We start from the raw sequence: 22,751 nt of genomic DNA, 5'->3' as shown, positions 1-22,751 counted from the left end.
TTTTAAAAAGTTCGCAACTATGTATAATCAGAACCAGAACTTTTTTTATTTTTCCGTCGATGTAGCGGAGTGAGGGCTTATTTTTTGTGGGACGAGCTGCAGTTTTTGATAATTTTATTTATTTTTTATTTATACTTTTAGAGCTGCTAGTCTTTTTTTATTTTTTAAAAATGTTTTTTACGGTGTTCACCGTGCGGGTAAATAACATTATATTGTAATCGTTCTGACTCTTACGGATGCGGTGATACCAGTTATGTTTATGTTTTTACGGTGTTCACCGTGCGGGTAAATAACATTATATTGTAATCGTTCTGACTCTTACGGATGCGGTGATACCAGTTATGTTTATGTTTTTACGGTGTTCACCGTGCGGGTAAATAACATTATATTGTAATCGTTCTGACTCTTACGGATGCGGTGATACCAGTTATGTTTATGTTTTTACGGTGTTCACCGTGCGGGTAAATAACATTATATTGTAATCGTTCTGACTCTTACGGATGCGGTGATACCAGTTATGTTTATGTTTTTACGGTGTTCACCGTGCGGGTAAATAACATTATATTGTAATCGTTCTGACTCTTACGGATGCGGTGATACCAGTTATGTTTATGTTTTTACGGTGTTCACCGTGCGGGTAAATAACATTATATTGTAATCGTTCTGACTCTTACGGATGCGGTGATACCAGTTATGTTTATGTTTTTTACGGTGTTCACCGTGCGGGTAAATAACATTATATTGTAATCGTTCTGACTCTTACGGATGCGGTGATACCAGTTATGTTTATGTTTTTACGGTGTTCACCGTGCGGGTAAATAACATTATATTGTAATCGTTCTGACTCTTACGGATGCGGTGATACCAGTTATGTTTATGTTTTTACGGTGTTCACCGTGCGGGTAAATAACATTATATTGTAATCGTTCTGACTCTTACGGATGCGGTGATACCAGTTATGTTTATGTTTTTACGGTGTTCACCGTGCGGGTAAATAACATTATATTGTAATCGTTCTGACTCTTACGGATGCGGTGATACCAGTTATGTTTATGTTTTTACGGTGTTCACCGTGCGGGTAAATAACATTATATTGTAATCGTTCTGACTCTTACGGATGCGGTGATACCAGTTATGTTTATGTTTTTACGGTGTTCACCGTGCGGGTAAATAACATTATATTGTAATCGTTCTGACTCTTACGGATGCGGTGATACCAGTTATGTTCATGTTTTTTACGGTGTTCACCGTGCGGGTAAATAACATTATATTGTAATCGTTCTGACTCTTACGGATGCGGTGATACCAGTTATGTTTATGTTTTTACGGTGTTCACCGTGCGGGTAAATAACATTATATTGTAATCGTTCTGACTCTTACGGATGCGGTGATACCAGTTATGTTTATGTTTTTACGGTGTTCACCGTGCGGGTAAATAACATTATATTGTAATCGTTCTGACTCTTACGGATGCGGTGATACCAGTTATGTTTATGTTTTTTACGGTGTTCACCGTGCGGGTAAATAACATTATATTGTAATCGTTCTGACTCTTACGGATGCGGTGATACCAGTTATGTTTATGTTTTTACGGTGTTCACCGTGCGGGTAAATAACATTATATTGTAATCGTTCTGACTCTTACGGATGCGGTGATACCAGTTATGTTTATGTTTTTACGGTGTTCACCGTGCGGGTAAATAACATTATATTGTAATCGTTCTGACTCTTACGGATGCGGTGATACCAGTTATGTTTATGTTTTTACGGTGTTCACCGTGCGGGTAAATAACATTATATTGTAATCGTTCTGACTCTTACGGATGCGGTGATACCAGTTATGTTTATGTTTTTTACGTTACTTTAGAGAAAAAATGGGAAAAGGGTTTGTGGAGGTTTTTTTTACATTTTAAATTATTTTTATTCATAAATGAAAACTTTATTTTACTGTTTTTTCTAAAAAAATGTATTCCTGTTCTGGGGGACTTGAACTAGTGATGATTAGATCTCCGGTACAAATCACTGTAACACTAATGTATCGCAATATATCGTGATTAATATTAAGGGGTTTGTAGGAGCAGAAAGATGGCGGACCTTCATTGCCCCCCATGCTGCCATGACAACCGTCCATCGTGTCGCGTGGGGACGATGAGCTGTCAGGGAGGACCCCCGTCTTTCTTACAGCTTAGTTTCTGCAGTCGCTGTTGACCACAGAATCTAAGTATATAAATGGCCTTAATCACAGTTCTCTCAGGTTTCCAGCCTTTGCAGGTTTCCAGCCCAGGGTGTCAGGTGTTCCCTATGTCGGTAAATGTCCTGTTCAGGAAGGGGTTAAATGAGTAAAATACAAGTTTATACTGAATCTTATCCCACAAAACAATGTATCACTCTGCTCTGCTCCACCTGCGCTATAACATGATGATAAGAGATCACACTGCATGTGCCCTTTATATATAATGTCACCTCAGCTGCTGCAGAACCTCACAGTTCATATCAAAACACTGACTGCATAGTGTGCACCACGTCTTGTGCGATGTCAGCAGTGTCTCCCCAGTATCCGCCATGTGTCAGGTTGTCAGGAGTCAGGTCTTCATTGTCTGGGGGGGGGGAATGTCTTCATTTTACTCTTCTCATCTGAGAGATATGCCATAAATGTCTGATATATGGGGGTCCCACCTCTATGTGGAGAACAGAAAATCTACATCTTATCCGCCCCATGTGCACATACCCTTAAAGAGGCTCTGTCACCAGATTTTCAAACCCCTATCTCCTATTACAGCAGATCGGCGCTGCAATGTAGATAACAGTAACGTTTTTTTTGTTTTTTTTTAAACGAGCATTTTTGGCCAAGTTATGACCATTTTTATATTTATGCAAATGAGCCTTTCTTAAGTACAACTGGGCGTGTTTAAAGTTAAGTCTAACTGGGCGTGTATTATGTGTGTACATCGGGGCGTTTTTACTTGTTTTACTAGCTGGGCGTTGTGAATGGAAGTGTATGATGCTGACGAATCAGCATCATCCACTTCCATTCACAACGCCCAGCTAGTAAAAGAAGTAAACACACCCAGATGTACGCACACAATACACGCCGACTTGGACTTAACTTTAAACACGCCCAGTTGTACTTAAGAAAGGCTCATTTGCATAAATATAAAAATGGTCATAACTTGGCCAAAAATGCTCGTTTTTGAAAGAAAAAAAAACGTTACTGTAATCTACATTGCAGCGCCGATCTGCTGCAATACGAGATAGGGGTTTGAAAATCTGGTGACAGAGCCTCTTTAAAGTGACACGTCAGACTTGAGAAATGGTTCTGTCTTAAACAGGTCAAAAATAGGCCGTGGATTCCACTCCCAGAGGAGTCCCTGTCGTGACTGTCCATATATGGACAGAGACGTCAGGGGCTCCCTCTAGGATCACAATTCCTAGCCAAGTTGACGGCAACGCTCTGGCAAAGCATTCTGCTCCTAGTGGGAGCTTCAGTGGCGCTATCTACAGGTGCTGGGGTGCTATCTGCAGGGGTTTGGCATATAAGTTTGATTAAACTAAGGGGGAGATGTGCCGGCACTTGTGGAGAGAGCCGGCAGACAGGAAAGTGCAGCGCTGCACACATTAAACCCCTTTCCATTCTGCCAATGTTTATTTATATGACAACTGCCCGGGGCATCAGCGGTTTGAACGAATATTGCTGTATGGCCGTTGTGAAGGGGTTAATAAAAGCATATAGAAATATTGTCTATAAAGGTGTACACAGCCTTTAAGAGGCTAATAAGCATTTGACACACTGACAATTTTTTTGGGTTGCAGGGCACTCTCAAAATAGAGGCCCCTGTGTCCCGCCACTTTCATGTGTAACTGTGTCCATAGAAGGCAGATACAGGTAAATACTATGGTGGAGCAGGGAGCCAGTTACGCCCCGCCGTTCGCTCTGGTAGGGCACAGTCTCCTTTAGGCCGGCGGCTTACAAGGTGCAGGAACATCGACACCGGTAGTGAGGACCTCAACATTGTAATTCCGGCTCTGATCAGTAAACATAGAAGTGTAGAGAGAAGTGTCTGATATATAGACAGATATACAGTAGTCATGTATTCAGTCACTGTGTGTTTCCTACAGATGGATCCAGTAGGAGAAATCCACCAGAGAGATGTCCCAGTCCTCTGTATTCCCAGGACTGTCCAGAGGAAAATCACAATGTCCCAGAGAATCATCAGGTAGATGAAGCTGAGCCGTATACCAGATCTATATAGGGGGTGCGGAGCTTTTTGGTCCTGCGGTCATAGATGTGGTCATAGATTTTGGTGATTTCTTATGTTGATCTGTTAGATTCTTCGCACTCTCTGCTGTATTGTACTGAATTGTTACATATGTGAAATCAGGGGGAAGATCTGACTGATATTAAAGTGGAGGATGAAGAAGAAGAAGAGCGGGTGAGGGGCGATCAACCATATAACAGTGAAGTGGAGGAGGAAATTCCAGGAGGTGTTACCAGAGGTAAGTGATAATGAATTTAGAAAGTGAATTGGGAGGTTTGTTAAGGTGGGGTTCCTCCTTAGTTCTACATTACAGTAACACGTCAGACACTGTATTATACATAGTGCAGGACCTGAGGGAGCTGTGACTGCACATAGAAGTTCTCTACAAGGTGATCTATGAATCCGGTCATGCACTAGGCTTAGTATCAGATTTTGGAGGCACCAGCTGTGATTAACAGCCGGGATCTGAGGAAACTCCGTTTAACCACTTACTCAGAAAATTACCTATTGTTTAAATCAAGTTTTTATGTTAAAAATATTTTTAAGATTTGTTTTCTTTTAAGTCATCTTTATTTCAAAATAATCCTAAAATCTTGCATTTTTCCCTCTGGCCACTGAGTCTTATAATAGACTGATCCTTCCTGTTCTGTAGAGATCAATTCTCAGCAGACATCTCATTATCATTACAGACAGGATTACACTGACAGGTAACACCTATATATAGATATCACATGATCAGGACTGGTCTTAGGTTGGATGGCACCCTGTGCGGGACTCCCTGTTGCCGCCCCCTACACAAACCAAATATGAACCACATATATAGACACGCACATACTGGAACATATATACTGTGCATACATAGAGACAGATATTTAGACATACAGGCAATTATACATTCACACATCTGGAATATATACTTACAGGTAAATATGTAGACACACAGACACATATATATATATATATATAAATATACATACACACACACACACACACACACTGTAACATATACACACACATACACACACACAGACACACATAGATTCTCACCATCTCTCCTTGCTGACAGGATCACAGGTTTCTTGCAGGACAGGCTGCCTCTTTCTCCTTACATTTGTATACCATTGGGGATTTACAAGTCGGATCCCTGGAGGCCGGCACCCTTATGCCCTGGAGGTTTTTGTTCTACTGTGCTGCCCATACACCTTCTCTCACACATTAACTCAATGTTGCCCATTATGACTGTGAGCTACATAATGGGATTAATTACATTAATGGAGGTTCAAAATTCATAAGACCATGAGCCTCAAATCAGAAAGTGGAAGGACTTTTTATTTTTGGGGGTTTTTTTATTTTATTATTATTGTTAGCAAAGTATCGTTTTGGTATCTCAAATTGTAATTCTACACGAAGTATCGGTATCGAAGTCCAAATTCTGGTATTGTGACAATATTGTAGAAATCGCTTCTCAGCAGTCACCTCATTATCATCTCAGGCAGGATTACACTGACAGGTAACCCCTATATATAGATAACACAGGATCCACCATTTATAAGAGACTGATCCTTCCTGTTCTTTAGAGATCACTTCTCAGCAGTCATCTCTTTATCATCGCAGGCAGGATTACACTGACAGATAACCCCTATATATAGATAACACAGGATCCACCATTTATAAGAGACTGATCCTTCCTGTTCTTTAGAGATCGCTTCTCAGCAGTCCTCTCAGTATCATCACAGGCAGGATTACACTGACGGGTTACACCTATATATAGATAACACAGGATCCACCATTTATAAGAGACTGATCCTTCCTGTTCTTTAGAGATCACTTCTCAGCAGTCCTCTCAGTATCATCACAGGCAGGATTACACTGACGGGTTACACCTATATCCGATTCCTCAACATTAAAATTGCAACACCAAGGAGGAAACGTTTTGGAATTGTGGAAATCACAGGATCGATCGACATGTTAATAATATGCAAATGATAAAAAAATGGAAACAAAATATTCCAAACGCCTTGATTTATTCTGTGCCGAGTATGAGCGCCAAGTGCAGAAATACACGTACGTACATGCCTTGGCATTCTATCAATGAGGTTATTAATAGCTGTTATGCCACGCTGAATGCACTTGAGCACGCAAATTATCAAGATTGGCTGTTGGCAGCTCCCTTGCATTTGCTGTCCAATGACGTCCCAGAGGTGCTAGATGGGAGACAAGTCCAAAAGACGCTGCAGGCCATGGTAGCACGTTTAGGCCACACAGGCTGCTCACAGTAGCATGAGCAACATGCAGCCTGGCATTGTTCTGTTGAAAACTGGCTTCTGGGACACTTTGGAGAAATTGCTCCACAACCAAATGAATGTAACGCCGAACTGTTCGTGTACCTGAAATGAAGACTAGAGGGGTCAGGCTACTGTACATTATGCCACCCCACACCATAATCCCGGGAGTAGGGCCGGTGTCACGTTCCCTTGTGAAGGCCTCTTCATGGCATTGCCTACGTGGTTTTCAGACCAATTTCCGGCTATCATTGTGCCCGAGACAAAAGCAGGACTCATCGCTGAAGAGGATAGACCTCCATTCCATCCTCCATTGCCGTCTTGCTGTGCACCATGATAGCCTTTGAGAGCAGTGGTGTGTAGTCAATGGCACGTCTGGCTCATAGCCCAATGTCGTTCAAATGCCTTTTGATGGTTTGTGTCGACACTGGTTGCGGCCCTAGGCTTTTTGATGTGATGTCCAATTTCACTTGCAATACAGAGTCAATCGTTATGCGCCATTCTTCCAATCAGACGATCGGTTCGTGCATATATTCGCATCCGCGCACCTCTTTCTGTCATTCCCGTTCGTTGTTTTTCTCCTAACCTCCGGGACACTCAACGTTGAACAGTGCTGACATCTCGGCCTAGGTGCGTAGCGATCTGCAGGAGTGATAAACCAATGTCTGAAGTTCAAGGATTCTGTCTCTCTCCGTTTGCGACAAGTGGCGATAACGGGCACGTCAATGAACAGGAGACATTGCACAATCATCAAATAACACTTGATCCGATTTTTGAGGTTTCATGTGGCTGAAAAACTTTGCTCTCAATCTGGCGTTCATGCCCGTCCCACATGCCACACATTGGAGCTATGTAGGTACTTGAAAATGTGATAATTTGCAGATCTTCGACACCTACTACTTCCTCGATTTGCATAACCTTATGGCTTGTCCTACTTGGTGTTGCAATTGCAATGTTGAGTGTAAAATGAAGGCCCAAAAGCCCAGTATGTACTCCTTTGTTTCTGAGGCCTGTGTTTGAGTCTAGTAGCACACTAGGGCCACATATGGGATATTTCTAAAAACCGCAGAATCTGGACAATAAATATTGAGTTGTGTTTCTCTGTTATCACTTGCTGTGTTACAAAAATAAAATGGATTCAAATTGAATTTCTGCAAAAATAATTGAATTAGTAAATTTCACCTCCACTTTGCTTTAGTTCCTGTGAAACGCCTAAAGGGTTAGAAAGCGTTGTAAATGCGGTTTTGAAATAGGGTGATTTATGGGGGTTTCTAATATATAAGCCCCTCAAAGCCTCGTCAGGACTGAACTGTTCCCTAAAAATAGACTTTTGAAATGTTATTGAAAATGTGGGAAATTGCTGCTAAACGTATAGTTATGGTTTACTGTTTTTATGATTTATTATTATTATTATTTTTAGGGGGGATTCACACGAACGTGTATTCGGTCCGTGCGGGCCGCGTGGTTTTCACGCGCCACGCAAAGACCAATACAAGTCTATGGGGCAGTACAGACAGTCCGTGCTTTTTGCGCAGCGTTTGACTGCTGCGCAAAAAACGCGACCGGTTCAATATCTCCGCGTATTTCACGCACCCATTGAAGTCAATGGGTGCGTGAAAACCACGCAGGTCGCACGGAAACACTTACGTGCGAACCGACTGAAACAGCGCACCAGCTGTCAAAAGGATGAATTTCAAACATCCAAATGGAGTGTCTTTGAGATGAACCCGGCAAAAAAATTTCCGGTACGCGACGTCAGGAGATAGTCACTGTCCAGGGTGCTGAAAGAGTTAAACTGTTTCAGCACCATGGACAGTGACTACCGATCCCAATAAACATGAACCTGTAAAAAAAACGAAGTTCTCACTTACCGATAACTCCCGGCTTCTTCCTCCAGTCTGACCTCCCGGGATGACAATTCAGTCCAAGTGACAGCTCCAACCAATCACAGGCCAAGCACAGGATGCAGCGGTCACATGGACTGCCGCGCCATCCAGGGAGGTGGGGCCCGATGTCAAGAGAGGCGTGTCACCAAGGACGCGTCACCAAGGCAACGGCCGGGAAGTTCTCGGGTAAGTACCAACTTTTTCTTTTTTTTTTAACAGGTTGCTGTATATTGTGTTCGGCATTCACTGTCGAGGGTGCTCAAAGAGTTACTGCCGATCAGTTAGCTCTTTCAGCACCTTGGACAGTGACGGGCGTCGACTAGCCTCATCTCTATGATGGCGGCTGCGCGAAAATCACGCAGCCGCGCATCATACACGGATGACACACGGAGCTGTCAAATGGTTTTTGCGCGCGCAAAACGCTGCGTTGTTTGCGCGCGCAAAAACGCAACGTCCGTCTGTATCTGCCCTTACTGTGGTGGCACAGGTTAGCAGAGGACACATGATCTGTGTGTTCCCTGCCGTTTCCCCATGTAAATCACTACAAACTGTGTTTAGGGTTTTTGTGACCGGGAACTGATAAATTCACAGTACAGGATGGAGCTGGCAGTGTGACACCCCGATCCTGCAAATGGCATTGTGTGCAGAAGCACGCTGTTCTATTAAATACAGCGCGTAAATTGACAGGCTGCAGGTGCGGGGACCAGTCTATTAGCTTGTTAATTTACGTGGTGCAGGCGGTAAGCCGTTTTAAAAAAAGACTATTTTAATTAAAAATAAAATTTTTAAAAAATTGTTCCACAATTTTTTTTAAATAAAAATTAGTCAAGAAATTATATGTACTCCAAAATGGTACCAATGAAAACTACAACTCATCCCGCAAAAAACAAGCCCTCATACAGTTCTATCTATGAAAAATATAAAAAGTTATGTATTTCGGAATGCATCAACACAAAAATGACTTTTTTTTCCATAAAACATGTTTTTATTGTGTAAAAGTAATAAAACATAAAAAAATTTATATTTGGTATTACCATAATCATGCAGACACATTGAATAAAGTAACATTTTGATGTATGGTAAAAAAAATAAATCAAAAACAAATGGTGGAATTGTGGGGGTTTTTCTTTCTTTCGTCCCAAAATGAAAAGCTAATGAAAAAATGTTATGTACCCCCAAATAGTGGCATTGAAAAATACAACTTGCCACACAAAAACAGGCGCTCCTACATTGATGGAAAAATGAAAATAATATGACTCTTGGAATGTGAGGATGAAAAATCCAAAAATGCTTGGCCCTAAAGACCTACAATAGGCAGGTTAAGGCCAACATTTTATAGGGAAGGTGTCATGATTTTTATTTATTATTATTATTATTATATTGCTTTTAATATAATGTAAAGAAATAAATTATTTATTTGTGTTGTCACTTTCTACTTTTTAATGTATTCATACTTTTACTTCTATAATTTCTCTGCCGATTTTTTTTTCCATCTCTGTATGTGTTGATTAACGACACATACAGAGATGGAATACGGCAGCACAATGCTTAGGACACAATGAACGGCTCCTGTCCATTGCCTCTGCTATCTGGCTCTGTACTGCACAGACGCAGGTCAGAGTCACACAGCAGAGAAGCTGTTTGTAGGGAGATAGCAGGCGCCATTATGAAGACCGGCTGCACTGCATGTAAGGTGTGTGTGTGTGTGTGTGTCTGTCTATCCCTTTCTCTCACAGACCCCCGCTCTCGTGACCTCCGACGGCCCCCCGTAGGGCCCCTGCCCCCTTGTCGCTAGATGTATTGTCAGTGTGGACAGTGTGCGAAGCTAAGCTTGTCAGATGTAGTATAGCTGAGTGTGTGTCTCTGTCTGTCCCCCTCTCACAGACACCCGCTCTCGTGACCCCCGACTACCCCCCCCTGGCGGACCCCCGGCCCCCCCCCTGGCGCTAGATGTATTGTCAGTGTGGACGGTGTGCGGAGCTAAGCTTGTCAGATGTAGTAGAGCTGAGTGTGTGTGTCTGTGTAGTAGAGCTGAGTGTGTGTGTCTGTGTAGCAGAGCTGAGTGAGTGTCTGTGTAGCAGAGCTGAGTGTGTATGTGTATGTATGTAGGAGTTCTGAGTGTGTGTTTGTGTGTGTGTAGCAGTGTTGAGTGTCGATGTATGTAACAGTGCTGACCGTGTGTATGTATGTAGCAGTGCTGTGTGTGTCTGTATGTAGCAGTACTGAGTGTGTGTGTTTCTGTATGTAGCCGTGCTGACTGTGTGTGTCTGTGTAGTAGAGCTAAGTATGTGTCTGTGTAGCAGAGCTGAGTGTGTCTGTGTAACAGAGCTGAGTGTGTCTGTGTAGCAGAGCTGAGTGTGTTTGTGTAGCAGAGCTGAGTGTCTGTGTAGCAGAGCTGAGTGTGTCTGTGTAATAGTGCTGAGTGTTTGTGTGTGTATGTATGTAGTAGTGCTGACTGTGTGTATGTATGTAGCACGTCTGTGTGTGTCCGTATGTAGCAGTGCTGAGTGTGTGTGTAAAGGATCTGCCAGGCACAGCTTCTGTATCATCGCCCATAGGTAATCAGTCTGCACCTGCTTCTATGTCTGTGAGACTGACTCCATCTTCCACCACTCAGGCTCTCCCACTCCTAAGCCTGCCATCCTATCACAGCCTGGCCAGACGGAGCTAGCTCCCGCCCTCTGTCTATTTATACCTGCCTTTCCTGTTCCTCCTTGCTTGTGATTCTTCTCGTTTGGTTTCCTTGCCCTGCTGCAGCTTCTTGAACTATTTGTCCTTGCTTCATATTGACCCTGGCTTACTGACTACTCTCCTGCTCTGCGTTTGGTACCTCGTACACTCCTGGTTGACTCGGCTTGTTCACTACTCTCCTGCTCTGCGTTTGGTACCTCGTACACTCCTGGTTTGACTCGGCTCGTTCACCACTCTTGTTGCTCACGGCGTTTCCGTGGGCAACGGCCCCATTTCCCTTAGCTTCTGTGTTCCCTTGTCTGTCTGTCGTGCACTTATTGAGCGTAGGGACCGTCGCCCAGTTGTAACCTGTCGCCTAGGGCGGGTCGTTGCAAGTAGGCAGGGACTGAGTGGCGGGTAGATTAGGGCTCACTTGTCTGTTTCCCTACCCCCGGTCATTACAGTGTGTGTCTGTATGTAGCAGTGCTGAGTGTGTGTCTGTGTAGTAGCGCTGAGTGTGTGTCTGTGCAGCAGAGCTGAGTGTGTGTCTGTGCAGCAGAGCTGAGTGTGTGTCTGTGCGTGTGTGTGTGTGTGTGTGTGTGTGTGTGTGTGTGTGTGTGTGTGTATAAGTAGCAGTGCTGAGTGTGTGTCTGTGTAGTAGCGCTGAGTGTGTGTCTGTGCAGCAGAGCTGAGTGTGTGTCTGTGCAGCAGAGCTGAGTGTGTGTGTGTGTGTGTGTGTGTGTATAAGTAGCATTGCTGAGTGTGTATGTACGTAGCACGTAAAAAGACGCCCGTAAAAAGACGCCCGCCAAAAGAAGTGCATATCACTTCTTGGGACGTTTTTTTAACCTCTTCACGCGCTGCTCCGCAATAGTACGTCCTGCAGAGGGGTTAGTTCCCGCATCCAGACGTACTATTGCGGAGTAGTTCCCGGCGCACACTGTCCTAACGGACAGTGTCCGGGAACCGGGAAGTCAGCTGTCCCCGACAGCTGACACTCCAGCCTTGCCGGTAAGCGGACCATCGCCGCTGATTTCGGCAATTAACCCCATAAATGCGGCGACGGATTGCCGTCGCCGCATTTAAGTGGTTTGAAGCACATCAGCAGCCCCCACGAAGTGATCGTGGGGGCTACCGATGCTTGTCACGGCAATCGGAGGTCAGACAATGACCTCCGGGTTGCCATGTACGGAAGCCTCGGAGGAGCAGCCTCCGGCCGCTCCTCTGAGGCTTCCTGTCAGTGTGACTGTCACGTCACAATGACAGTTAGAGTACATCACACTACGTGTGTAGTGTAATGTACTCTAGCAGCGATCAGAGCTGCAAGTCTAAGTGTCCCCTAGTGGGACAAGTGAAAAAAGTAAAAAAAAGATAATAAAAAGGTTTTAAAAAAAGTGTAAAAATAAAAGTTAGAAGTTCTATAAACACTAAATGCTTTTTTTGCCTATAATAAGACTTTTATTATAGAAAAAAAATGAACCCGTTAAAAAAAGTACACATATCTGTTATCACCGCGTTCGTAACGACCCCAACTATAAAACTATAATGTTATTTTTCCCGCACGATGAACACCCCAAAAAAAATCAATAAAAAACTACACCAGAATCGCTATTTTTTGGTCACCACCCCTCCCAAAATAGAGAATAAAAAGTGATCAAAAAGTCGGATGTACCCGAAAATAATACCGATAAAAACTACAACCCGTCCCGCAAAAAACAATCCATTACACAGCTTTTTTGACGGAAAAATAAAAAAGTTATGGCTCTCAGAATATGGTGAAACAGAAAATAAATTATTTTATAAAAAAGTGATTTTATTGCGCAAACGCTGCAAAACATAAAAACCCTATATACATCTGGTATCGCCGTAATCGTACCGACCCGCAGAATAAAATATAATGGTCATTTATAGTGCACGGTGAACGCCGCAAAAAATAAACTAAAAAACATTCTCAGAATTGCTTGTTTTTGGTCACCCGGCTTGCAAAAAAATGTAATAAAAAGTGATCAAAAAAATTGCATGTACCCCAAAATGGTACCAATGAAAAGTACAGATTGTCCCGCAACAAATAAGCCCTCACGCGGCTCCGGTGGTGAAAAAAGAAAGAAGTTCTGGCTCTCAGATTATGGCGATGCAAAATGTGCAGTGTTTTCTAAAAGCGGATAAGATCCGACACCATTTATCAGTGCGACACCGGCCACACATCTATTATGAATAAATGTCTCACAGGAGAGAGTAAGCGGTTAGGTACGACCAACATATATGTACACAGTACCCCCAAAATGTCAAATCAAAGAGTAGCAGGACTCCACTACATCATATAAAGAAATTGAGAACCAAGAGTCACAAGGCTACACATAATGTAAAAAATAAATGTTATTGCATATAAATATATCACCATATAACATACGTATTTAAAAACAAAGCGAGGTTTCTAAAAAAAGGAAAGTTATATATGGATCACTCCACAGTATATTGAATCGCAGGAATGGTATAAATGCTATACCTTACCAAAGGGACATGGTATACATAACACAAGGGCATAGATGTGATAGACAAAAGTAGTATACAAAAAACCCATGACGTCAGTAAGTAAGCTGCAATAGTGCATTATCAATATAATCTGCTGCCCATCATGCTACAAAATCACACAGTCATGTCTCCACATATAATGAGCGTATCACTTGGCCGTCTAAATAAAGTACTCCGAGGAAATCCCCGGTGCCATATATCCAAAGGGAATATACCGTGAATGTACCCAGTGGTGAAAAGATTGCCAATCTGGAAAAAACCAGAAGGAGCCAATAAATCAGATCTTACCCATAAATGTAATGGTGAGCCTGCGATCCACGTGGTCCACGTAACAAAGAATAACACCCCAACGTGCGTTTCGCTGTTCTAGCTTCCTCAGGGGGTATAATCTAAACTATATCCTGTCCTCCTTATATATTGTCCCTCATCATACTAGATTGAACGTTCCGTGTAGATTCACTCCTCATTGGTCCACGGCGCATGCGCGAGATTGTGTCAAAGGTCACAATACCTCGATCGCCTGTCGTCACACCGCTGTTGCGCCCGCGCGTCTCCAAAGACGCGTCTCCATGGAGATGGCGCAAGCGCACAGACGGCGTATTGAAGAGAGGAGACCGAGGGACAGACCCGACATCCCTGCAGCATGCGCAGCCCCAAAGTGAGGTAAGTATCTTACAACTACGTATGTCTCTATCTCTATTAGTGATCGATGCTACTCCTCTGGAAAAACTCACACGGTATATACCCCTTATGATACATGTAAAAAAACGAGATGCCCCAGGGCAAATTATATATATCAGCGAAACATAACGCAAACATAAAGTGTACAATGTAAAAATGTGAAAAAGTGATATGAAAATGGACAAAACTAGGTATATTCAAAAAATAATAAGAATATATGCAGAACAGTGAAAAAAAGTGAAAATATTACTCATAATAATCACATCATAAATCGTTATAAAAATTATAACGAAAAAATGAGTTAAGATATAAAGTGACAATAAGTCAGTGAAATAAATATATATATAAATATTAAATACAGCAAATATGTGGAATAAACGTAAATCGTGAATCGTGACTAAGTGAAAAGAAAAAGGGGGGGGGTGAAAAAGTGAAATTATACTGTTTATTATAAAATACAGAGTATATCTCTATAGTGTACAGAAAAAGCACATATTAAATCAATAATTAAGAACAAAAAAAGGGGGGGGGGAGGGGAAATTGTTACAATAATATTCAAAAGAGTAGCATCATGAAGTAACATACAAGATATTTGTTTCAGACATATTTTAGTATAAGGACTGAATGTTCGTTCTCTCATCACTATATCAATCTGTGATAAATCGAATATTTATTTTCCAGATGTTTCCAATAACGTCACAGCCGTCCGGAAGAACACCTCACATTGGAAAAAGTTCAACAGAATCTAAACCTGGACACAAGAATATGCAGTTAATAGCAAACCAAGGTAGGACATGTATATAGTATAAATTAAAATCGCCTAAAATATTTTATTTGCAATGGACGAGGCTACCATTATTTATATTTTATAGAAAAGCAGAGAAGCTCAATTTCTCATTAAGACCTAGGGGGGTCATAGTTCCAAGGGTAGTGATCCATCTGCACTCCTTTTGTGCCAAGATCTTATTCGCATTTCCCCCTCTAACACCACAATGTACCATGTCTATGCCCCACGCCAAAAAGGTTTTGGGGTCACATCCATGGTGTAATTTAAAATGTTTCGGGATCGTCTTCAAAAGTGTTAAATCGCTGACATCCTTCGCAGCCAGGATATCCCTCACATGTTCACGAATCCGGACCCTGAGTTGTCTAGATGTTAAGCCAACGTAGACCTTTGGGCATCCACATGTTGCGTAGTAAATAACATGGGTTGTGCTGCATGATATATAATGCAGGATTTTAAAATGACGTTTGTTTTTAACGGAATTAAAAGAGGTTGTCCGCGCTATGTTGGCACATGCCACACAGTCACCACAGGGGTAACACCCCTGAATAGGGCCTCGTGTAGAGAAAGGATTAGATTGTAATGGTACATAATGGCTCTTCACCAATAAGTCTCTCAGATTTTTATTCCTTCTAGCCGTCATCTGAGGATTAGTTGGTAAAGCCTTTGAGAATGCAGGTTCTGTATGTAAAATCGGCCAATGTTTCTCCAGAACTGATCGCATTTGCCACTGGTTGTTAAAAGTGGAGATGAATCTAATTTTATTATCCTTCTGATCTTTCTTTTTTATACCTGTCGAATGTAACAGGTTCTTTCGTTCCGTATTTTTGGCACGACTGTATCCCTGCTTGATGCATCTGTGGCTATATCCCCTGGCTAGAAATCTCTCTTTGAGGTCCTGTGATTGCTCTTCAAATTTATCCTCAGAAGAGCAGATCCGCTTCATTCTCAGAAATTGACCAACTGGGACAGCCCTAGTAGTGGAATGTGGATGTGCTGAGGTAGCGTGCAGAAGGGAATTGACCGACGTCTCCTTTCTATAGACATCAGTCTGTAATACTCCCTCTGTATCAGCCTCAATTGTCACATCCAAAAAAATCCACTCTATATCTATCACAGGTATATGTCCATTTGATATTGAATGTATTCACATTCAGTACCTCCATGAACTCAATCAGCTGTTGTTCCGTACCTTGCCAAATGATAAGTACATCATCTATGTAGCGCAACCAGCACTGCACATGGTCAGCGGTGTGGGCGCCGTCACCCTGCAGAACCTGTCTCTCCCAGAAACCGAGAAACAGGTTCGCATATGCCGGAGCACACGCCGCACCCATCGCAGTGCCCTGCTTTTGTACATAGAAGGTATACTTGAACACGAAGAGATTGTGGGTAAGAATAAATTCTAAAAGTTCAATAATCAAATCTCTCATCTGGCTGTCCCAGTTGCTCATCTCCAAGAAGAAGCGGACCGCCTTCACCCCGTCTTGGTGTCGAATGCTTGTGTATAGTGACTCGACATCAGCCGTTACCAACAGCATATCCGACTCCAATATTATCCCATCAATTCTTGTAAGCATGTCAGTTGTGTCCTTTATGTGAGAGGGCAACGTTTCAACCAAGGGTTTTTGGTAAAAATCAATAAACCTGCATATCGGGTCACATAGGCCCTCTATCCCCGAAACTATAGGTCTCCCCGGGGGTTCAAATGCGTTTTTGTGAACCTTGGGTAGCAGATAGAAAGTAGGAATTCTAGGGTATTGGACCATAAGGCCATCAAACACCTTTTTTGGGATTATCCCTTTCTCCAAGGCTCTATTCAATATTTTACCCAATTCAGAGGAGTAGGTACTCATCGGATTATATGAGTTTCTCATATGTCCGTTTATCCCTCAGCTGACGGAAAGCCTCCCTCTCATAGAGGTTAGTTGGCCAGATCACAATGTTCCCCCCCTTGTCCGCTGGTTTATATACCACATCTTTATAAGATTGTAGTTGTTTCAAAGCTGACCTTTGATTTGCTGTCAAATTGTCATACTGTTTAATAATTGAAATTTGTTGGAAGTCCTCCATCACAAGTTTAGTGAAAATCTCCACTTGTGGACACAGGGACATGGGGGGAAACCTTGTTGACCTAGGGACTATCGAGGTTGGAAACCCACCTTGTTGAGGGGAAATTTGTTCTTGTAATAACTCCTCTAGAGCTGCTAGAGTTTCGTTTTCCAGGGTGCTATTCAAGCCCACATCTAAGTCTCCCCTACTGTGAAGTTTTCTCATCTATGAATTATTATTTATTTACCGCATTATTATACCCTCTTATTATGCCCTGATGTTCTCTGCACAGATTACATATACCCTGATGTACTCCTCACATATTACATATACCCTGATGTACTCCTCACATCTTACATATACCCTGATGTACTCCTCACATATTACATATACCCTGATGTACTCCTCACATCTTACATATACCCTGATGTACTCCTCACATATTACATATACCCTGATGTACTCTTCACATCTTACATATACCCTGATGTACTCCTCACATATTACATATACCCTGATGTACTCCTCACATATTACATATACCCTGATGTACTCCTCACATCTTACATATACCCTGATGTACTCCTCACATATTACATATACCCTGATGTACTCCTCACATCTTACATATACCCTGATGTACTCCTCACATATTACATATACCCTGATGTACTCCTCACAGATTACATATACCCTGATGTACTCCTCACAGTTTACATATACCCTGATGTACTCCTCACAGCTTACATATACCCTGATGTAATCCTCACAGCTTACATATACCCTGATGTTCTCCTCACATATTACATATACCCTGATGTACTCCTCACATATTACATATACCCTGATATACTTCTCACATATTACCTATATCCTGATGTACTCATTACATATACCCTGATGTACTCCTCACATATTACATATACCCTGATGTACTCCTCAGATTACATATACTGATGTACTCCTCACATCTTACATATACCCTGATGTACTCCTCACAGCTTACATATACCCTGATGTACACCGCACATATTACATATACCCTGATGTACTCCTCACATATTACATATACCCTAATGTACTCTTTACATATTACATATACCCTGATGTACTCCGCACATATTACATATACCCTGATGTACTCCTCACATCTTACATATACCCTGATGTACTCTTCACATCTTATATATACCCTGATGTACCCCTCACAGATTACATATACCCTGATGTACTCCTCACATCTTACATATACCCTGATGTACTCCTCACATCTTATATATACCCTGATGTACCCCTCACAGACTACATATACCCTGATGTACTCCTCACAGATTACATATACACTGATGTACTCCTCACATCTTACATATACCCTGATGTACTCCTCACAGATTACATATACCCTGATGTACTCCTCACAGATTACATATACCCTGATGTACTCCTCACCGATTACATATACCCTGATGTACTCCTCACATATTACATATACCCGAATGTACTTGTTAGGGATCTGCCAGGTACTACGTCTAGGTATACTCCTGGGATTAATCAATCCACACCTGAGGCCAGACCTGTTCGACTGACACCATCTCCCACCAACCAGGGTGGCAGGCTCAGAAGTGGGAGAGCCTATCGCGGCCTGGTCAGTCGGAGTTAGCTCCGCCCCCTGTCCTTTATTACCTGCTGTGTTCTCCTCCTCAGTGCTTGTAATTCTTTTGGATTCCTGGCCCCACTGCTGCTTGCTCCAGCCTGCTTCTGCCGTGCTTCTGCCTTGCTGCTGTTCTGCTTAACCCGCTTGCTTTGCCTCCGGCTTGCTTCCTCCTCCGTGCTCACTTGGGTATACTCCACTTCATCCTGGTCCTGACAACTCTTCACCGCTCCGTTTCCTCGCGGAGTTCCGTGGGCTACTGCCCCTTCCCTTGCGTGTTCCCTGTTTGTTCTCCTGTGCACTTAGACAGCGTAGGGACCGCCGCCCAGTTGTACCCCGTCGCCTAGGGCGGGTCGTTGCAAGTAGGCAGGGACAGGGCGGTGGGTAGATTAGGGCTCACCTTTCCTTCACCTCCTTCCTGCCATTACATAATTACAAGCCACTTACCTAGTCTACCATTTCCCCTACGCTGACGCTATCATGGACCCCCTTGAGACCCTGACCCAGCAGATGCAGGGCCTCTCCCTACAGGTCCAGGCCCTGGCCCAGAGGGTCAACCAGGGTGACGCTGCCATAGTAGTTCCCCTCACCTCACCTCTAGAACCCGACGTCAAGTTACCTGACCGGTTCTCAGGAGACCGTAAGACGTTTCTCTCCTTCCGGGAGAGTTGCAGACTGTATTTCCGCCTTAAACCCCACTCCTCAGGTTCCGAGAACCAGCGGGTGGGTATCATCATATCCCGACTCCAGGAAGGGCCCCAAGAGTGGGCCTTCTCCTTGGCTCCTGACGCCCCTGAACTTTCCTCTGTTGATCGCTTTTTCTCTGCCCTCGGACTCATTTACGATGAGACTGACAGGACTGCTTTAGCCGAGAGTCAGCTGGTGACCTTACGTCAGGGTAGGAGACCGGTTGAGGAGTACTGTTCTGATTTTAGAAAGTGGTGCGTAGCTTCTCGGTGGAACGATCCGGCCCTAAGGTGCCAGTTTAGGTTAGGATTATCTGACGCCCTGAAGGATCTGCTGGTTAGTTACCCCTCTTCTGACTCCCTTGACCAGGTTATGGCCCTAGCAGTACGACTTGACCGACGTCTCAGGGAACGTCAGCTTGAACGCTTCAATGTGCTCCCCTCTGACTTTTCTGCGATTCCCCCCGAGGTCCCGTCTCCTCGCCTCTCCACGGAGGACTCGGAGGTACCTATGCAACTCGGGGCCTCCATGTCCCCTCGACAACGTAGGGAGTTTTGCAGAATGAATGGTCTCTGCTTCTACTGTGGGGACGACAAGCATCTTCTGAACACCTGTCCCAGGCGCAAGAATAAAAAGCCGGAAAACTTCTGCGCCTAAGTGATCATCGGGGAGGTCACTTGGGCGCACAGGTATTTCCCGTTAATGTGAAACGCAATAAAATTTTGCTTCCCTTTCAGGTCTCGTTTGCTGGCCGGTCTGCCACTGGCAGTGCCTTCGTGGATTCTGGCTCATCTGCTAATATCATGTCTGTGGAATTTGCTATGTCTCTAAAAATGCCTTTTATTGATTTACCTTATCCTATCCCTGTAGTAGGTATCGACTCAACTCCCCTTGCTAATGGTTATTTTACTCAGCATACTCCTGTTTTTGAACTCCTGGTTGGCTCCATGCATTTGGAGCAGTGCTCTGTACTGGTGATGCAGGGATTATCGTCTGATCTGGTATTAGGTCTTCCCTGGTTGCAGTTGCATAATCCCACGTTTGATTGGAATACTGGGGATCTCACCAAATGGGGTAGTGAATGTCTTATGTCATGTCTTTCTGTTAACTCTATTTCTCCCCGGGAGGAGGTAAACATGCTTCCTGAGTTTGTTCAGGACTTCGCCGATGTGTTTTCTAAGGAGGCCTCCGAGGTGTTGCCCCCCCATAGAGATTACGATTGCGCCATCGATTTGGTGCCTGGTGCCAAGCTTCCTAAGGGTAGGATATTTAATCTTTCATGTCCTGAACGTGAAGCTATGAGGGTGTATATCCAAGAATGCCTGGCCAAGGGTTTCATTCGCCCCTCGACTTCTCCTGTAGGTGCTGGCTTCTTCTTTGTGGGGAAGAAGGATGGTGGTCTTAGGCCGTGCATTGATTATCGTAACCTGAATAAGGTCACCGTAAGGAACCAGTACCCACTTCCTTTGATTCCGGATCTTTTTAATCAGGTTCAGGGAGCCCAATGGTTTTCTAAGTTCGATCTACGGGGGGCATATAACCTTATCCGCATCAAACAGGGGGATGAGTGGAAAACTGCGTTCAACACACCCGAGGGTCATTTCGAATACCTGGTCATGCCCTTTGGGTTGTGTAATGCCCCTGCGGTCTTCCAGAATTTTATTAATGAAATCCTGAGAGATTACCTGGGTAATTTTCTTGTTGTGTACCTTGATGACATACTGGTGTTTTCCAAGGACTGGTCCTCCCACGTGGAGCATGTCAGGAAGGTGCTCCAGGTCCTTCGGGAGAATAATCTGTTTGCTTAGACTGAAAAATGTGTCTTTGGGGTACAGCAGATACCATTTTTAGGGCAAATCCTCACTCCTCATGAATTCTGCATGGACCCTGCCAAGGTTCAGGCTGTGGCGGAATGGGTCCAACCTGCCTCCCTTAAGGCGTTGCAGTGTTTTTTAGGGTTCGCCAACTATTACAGGAGATTTATTGCCAACTTCTCGGTCGTCGCTAAGCCTCTTACAGACCTTACTCGCAAGGGTGCTGATGTCCTCCATTGGTCCCCTGAGGCCGTCCAGGCCTTTGAGACCCTCAAGAAGTGCTTTATCTTGGCCCCCGTGCTGATTCAGCCCAACCAAGAGGAGCCATTTATTGTGGAGGTTGACGCATCCGAGGTGGGAGTGGGGGCGTCTTGTCCCAGGGTACCAGCTCCCTCACCCATCTCCGCCCCTGTGCTTACTTCTCTAGGAAGTTTTCGCCCACGGAGAGTAACTATGATATTGGCAACCGCGAACTTCTAGCCATTAAATGGGCTTTTAAAGAGTGGCGGCACTTCCTGGAGGGGGCCAGACACCAGGTAACGGTCCTTACGGATCACAAGAATCTGGTTTTTCTAGAATCGGCCCGGAGGCTTAATCCTAGACAAGCTCGGTGGGCACTATTCTTTACCAGATTTAATTTCTTGGTTACCTATAGGGCTGGGTCCAAGAATATTAAGGCTGATGCCCTGTCACGTAGTTTCATTGCCAATCCTCCTTCCGAGAAGGATCCTGCTTGTATTTTACCCCCTGGTATAATCGTTTCTGCCACGGATTCTGATTTAGCTTCTGATATCGCGGCTGATCAGGGTGCAGCTCCCGGGAACGTCCCTGGGGACAAACTGTTTGTTCCCCTGCAATACCGGCTAAGGGTACTCAGGGAAAACCATGACTCCGCTCTATCTGGTCATCCTGGCATCTTGGGCACCAAACACCTCATTACCAGAAACTATTGGTGGCCTGGGTTGCCTAAAGACGTTAGGGCTTACGTCGCCGCTTGTGAGGTTTGCGCTAGGTCCAAAACCCCTAGGTCCCGACCTGCGGGCCTACTACGTTCCTTGCCCATTCCCCAGAGACCTTGGACCCATATCTCCATGGATTTTATCACCGATTTGCCTTCATCTCAGGGCAAGTCGGTGGTGTGGGTGGTAGTAGACCGCTTCAGCAAGATGTGCCACTTTGTGCCCCTTAAGAAGCTACCTAACGCCAAGACGTTAGCTTCTTTGTTTGTGAAACACATCCTGCGTCTCCATGGGGCCCCAGTCAATATAATTTCTGACAGAGGGGTACAATTTGTTTCCTTATTTTGGAGAGCCTTTTGTAAAAAGTTGGAGATTGATCTGTCCTTCTCCTCCTCCTTCCATCCCGAAACTAATGGCCAAACGGAGAGGACTAACCAGTCCCTGGAACAATATTTAAGGTGTTTCATCTCTGACTGTCAATTCGATTGGGTCTCATT

At 43.9% G+C, this 22,751-nt stretch overlaps 1 protein-coding gene and 1 long non-coding RNA gene across 3 annotated transcripts in view; one reads left to right on the top strand and one right to left on the bottom strand.

Moving 5' to 3' along the window:
* The window catches only part of LOC142726870 (uncharacterized), a 153,423-nt gene that overhangs the window by 11,177 nt on the left and 119,495 nt on the right, over nt 1–22,751 (top strand). For both annotated transcript variants that reach the window (XR_012877105.1, XR_012877106.1), the window contains exons 2-4: nt 4,117–4,214; nt 4,380–4,494; nt 14,989–15,094. This is a non-coding gene — a long non-coding RNA (uncharacterized LOC142726870). The remainder of the gene's footprint in view (nt 1–4,116; nt 4,215–4,379; nt 4,495–14,988; nt 15,095–22,751) is intronic.
* Nucleotides 14,841–22,751, bottom strand: part of LOC142726868 (oocyte zinc finger protein XlCOF7.1-like) — a 129,418-nt gene continuing 121,507 nt past the window's right edge. The window contains exon 9 of the mRNA XM_075849022.1: nt 14,841–15,058. Coding sequence (XP_075705137.1) covers nt 15,027–15,058 — 32 coding nt within the window. The 3' untranslated portion in view covers nt 14,841–15,026. The remainder of the gene's footprint in view (nt 15,059–22,751) is intronic.

This window comes from Rhinoderma darwinii, unplaced genomic scaffold (assembly GCF_050947455.1).
Source record: "Rhinoderma darwinii isolate aRhiDar2 unplaced genomic scaffold, aRhiDar2.hap1 Scaffold_639, whole genome shotgun sequence".
NCBI classification, from domain to species: Eukaryota; Metazoa; Chordata; class Amphibia; order Anura; family Rhinodermatidae; genus Rhinoderma; species Rhinoderma darwinii.
Note: the sequence above shows the minus strand (reverse complement) of the source record. Positions and strands in the feature narration are given on the sequence as shown.